At 59.4% G+C, this 1,600-nt stretch overlaps 1 protein-coding gene across 1 annotated transcript; it reads left to right on the forward strand.

Moving 5' to 3' along the window:
• The first annotated feature begins 1,019 nt into the window (after positions 1 to 1,019).
• Positions 1,020 to 1,592, forward strand: FERD3L (Fer3 like bHLH transcription factor). Its single transcript, XM_009638686.1, has one exon. The coding sequence runs from the start codon at positions 1,020 to 1,022 to the stop codon at positions 1,590 to 1,592; it is 573 nt and encodes a 190-aa protein (XP_009636981.1).
• Positions 1,593 to 1,600: the final 8 nt, after the last annotated feature.

The following is a 1,600-nucleotide window of genomic DNA, read 5'->3' on the forward strand; positions in this document are numbered from 1 at the left end:
AGACGGTCTGTGGGGTGGGAGGGGGGGAGACACAAGCCCTAACCTCCTCCAGCCTCCCAAGACAAAAGCAAAACAATCCCCAGCGTCCGTCCCCCCGGAAACCTTGATCAAAGAAAGGTATTGAGCGGTGTCGGGTGTGCGGGTGTGTTCATGTGCGTTTCACGGTATTTTGCGCTGTGTAGCCAGCGTTATCAGTGCCTGCAAGCCAGGTTGATTCCCCCCCGCACCGCCGGGGACCGGGACGGCTCTGCCCAAAAGCGACCGCTGCCCTGAACAGGACCGGCTTATCCTCGCCTCATGGGCCGGAGGAAGGAGTTTCAAAGCAAGTGCTTTGAGATTGCCTGAACCGAAATGAGCTTTGCGAAGCAGCCTTTTACTGGAACGATGTTTGAACTCCAGCTGGAAGGGGATTTAGGGGGAATGGAGAGGCGATTCCAACAGTTACTACCGGGAATGCAATATCGGGTCCCCTACAATGCTTACTTAGGCTAATGGAGGTCCTGTCATTCAGCTCCCATTGCGCTGGGATACAGGGTAAACATTCCCCGGTGACCCTCTCCGTGCAGGTCCCCTCTTCAGGACATCATTAAAAGCATACATGCACTTGCCTGACATCAATTGTCAGGCTGTCTCTCGGGGTTCAGAGATCCCGACAGAAAGCAGGAAAACCAGCCCAGCGGAGCCCCGGCTCTGCGGCTGCGGGCTTTAAAAAGGCTGAAAATCGTTTGGTTGCGGGTGTGTAAGAAGAGACAAAAGTGCTCAGCAGGTAAGAGCGGAGGGTTTTGCCAAGAAGGAACTGTCCTTGATCGCTGTGACAGGATTGACTCGCTGGGGACTCCTCTCTCGGGAGCATCCACGCGTCCCCGAGGGGGCTGCCTGTCTCCTCTCATCAGCATCACGGCGAGAAATTTTCCAGCCACTCTTTCTAGTCCTGCTAATCCTGTTATCCGGGGGGTTATAAATATTAACGCCGCCGGGGCTGGGGATGGGGGACCAGATTAAGCCCTCTCCGAAGTAAGATGTCACCCAGCCTCTTCCCAGCCCACCAGCACCCGGGACTGCTGGATGAGCTGCACGGCAGAGCCCCGCAAGTGCCCTGCCCTGAGGGGCTGCTGGGCGCCTCGGTGCTGGATTTCGTGGCCGACCTCTCCCTGGGGGCCCCCCAGGGCCCTCCCCGGGCCGGGCCGAGCCTGGGGCTCTGCGAGGTCACCTCCGGGCCTCCCTTCGGGGACAGAGTCCTGTCGCTCCGGGAGGGGATGGCCCGGGGGCTGCCCCTGGCTGCTTTCGGAGATGGAGATGCCGAAGACGACGAGGAGGAGGAGGAGGAAGAGGAGAGGATGCGGAGCGCTTCCCTCCTGGACAGACCCCGGAGAAAGCGGGTTATCACCTACGCCCAGCGCCAGGCTGCCAACATACGGGAGAGGAAGAGGATGTTCAACCTCAACGAGGCGTTTGATCAGCTGAGGAAGAAGGTGCCCACCTTCGCCTACGAGAAGAGGCTCTCCCGGATAGAGACATTGCGCCTGGCCATAGTGTACATCTCCTTCATGACTGAGCTCCTGGAGGGCTGCAGCAGGCGGGAGGCCAGCTAGGGAGGGCC

Source organism: Egretta garzetta, unplaced genomic scaffold (genome assembly GCF_000687185.1).
Source record: "Egretta garzetta isolate BGI_Z169 unplaced genomic scaffold, ASM68718v1 scaffold94, whole genome shotgun sequence".
Taxonomy (NCBI): Eukaryota; Metazoa; Chordata; class Aves; order Pelecaniformes; family Ardeidae; genus Egretta; species Egretta garzetta.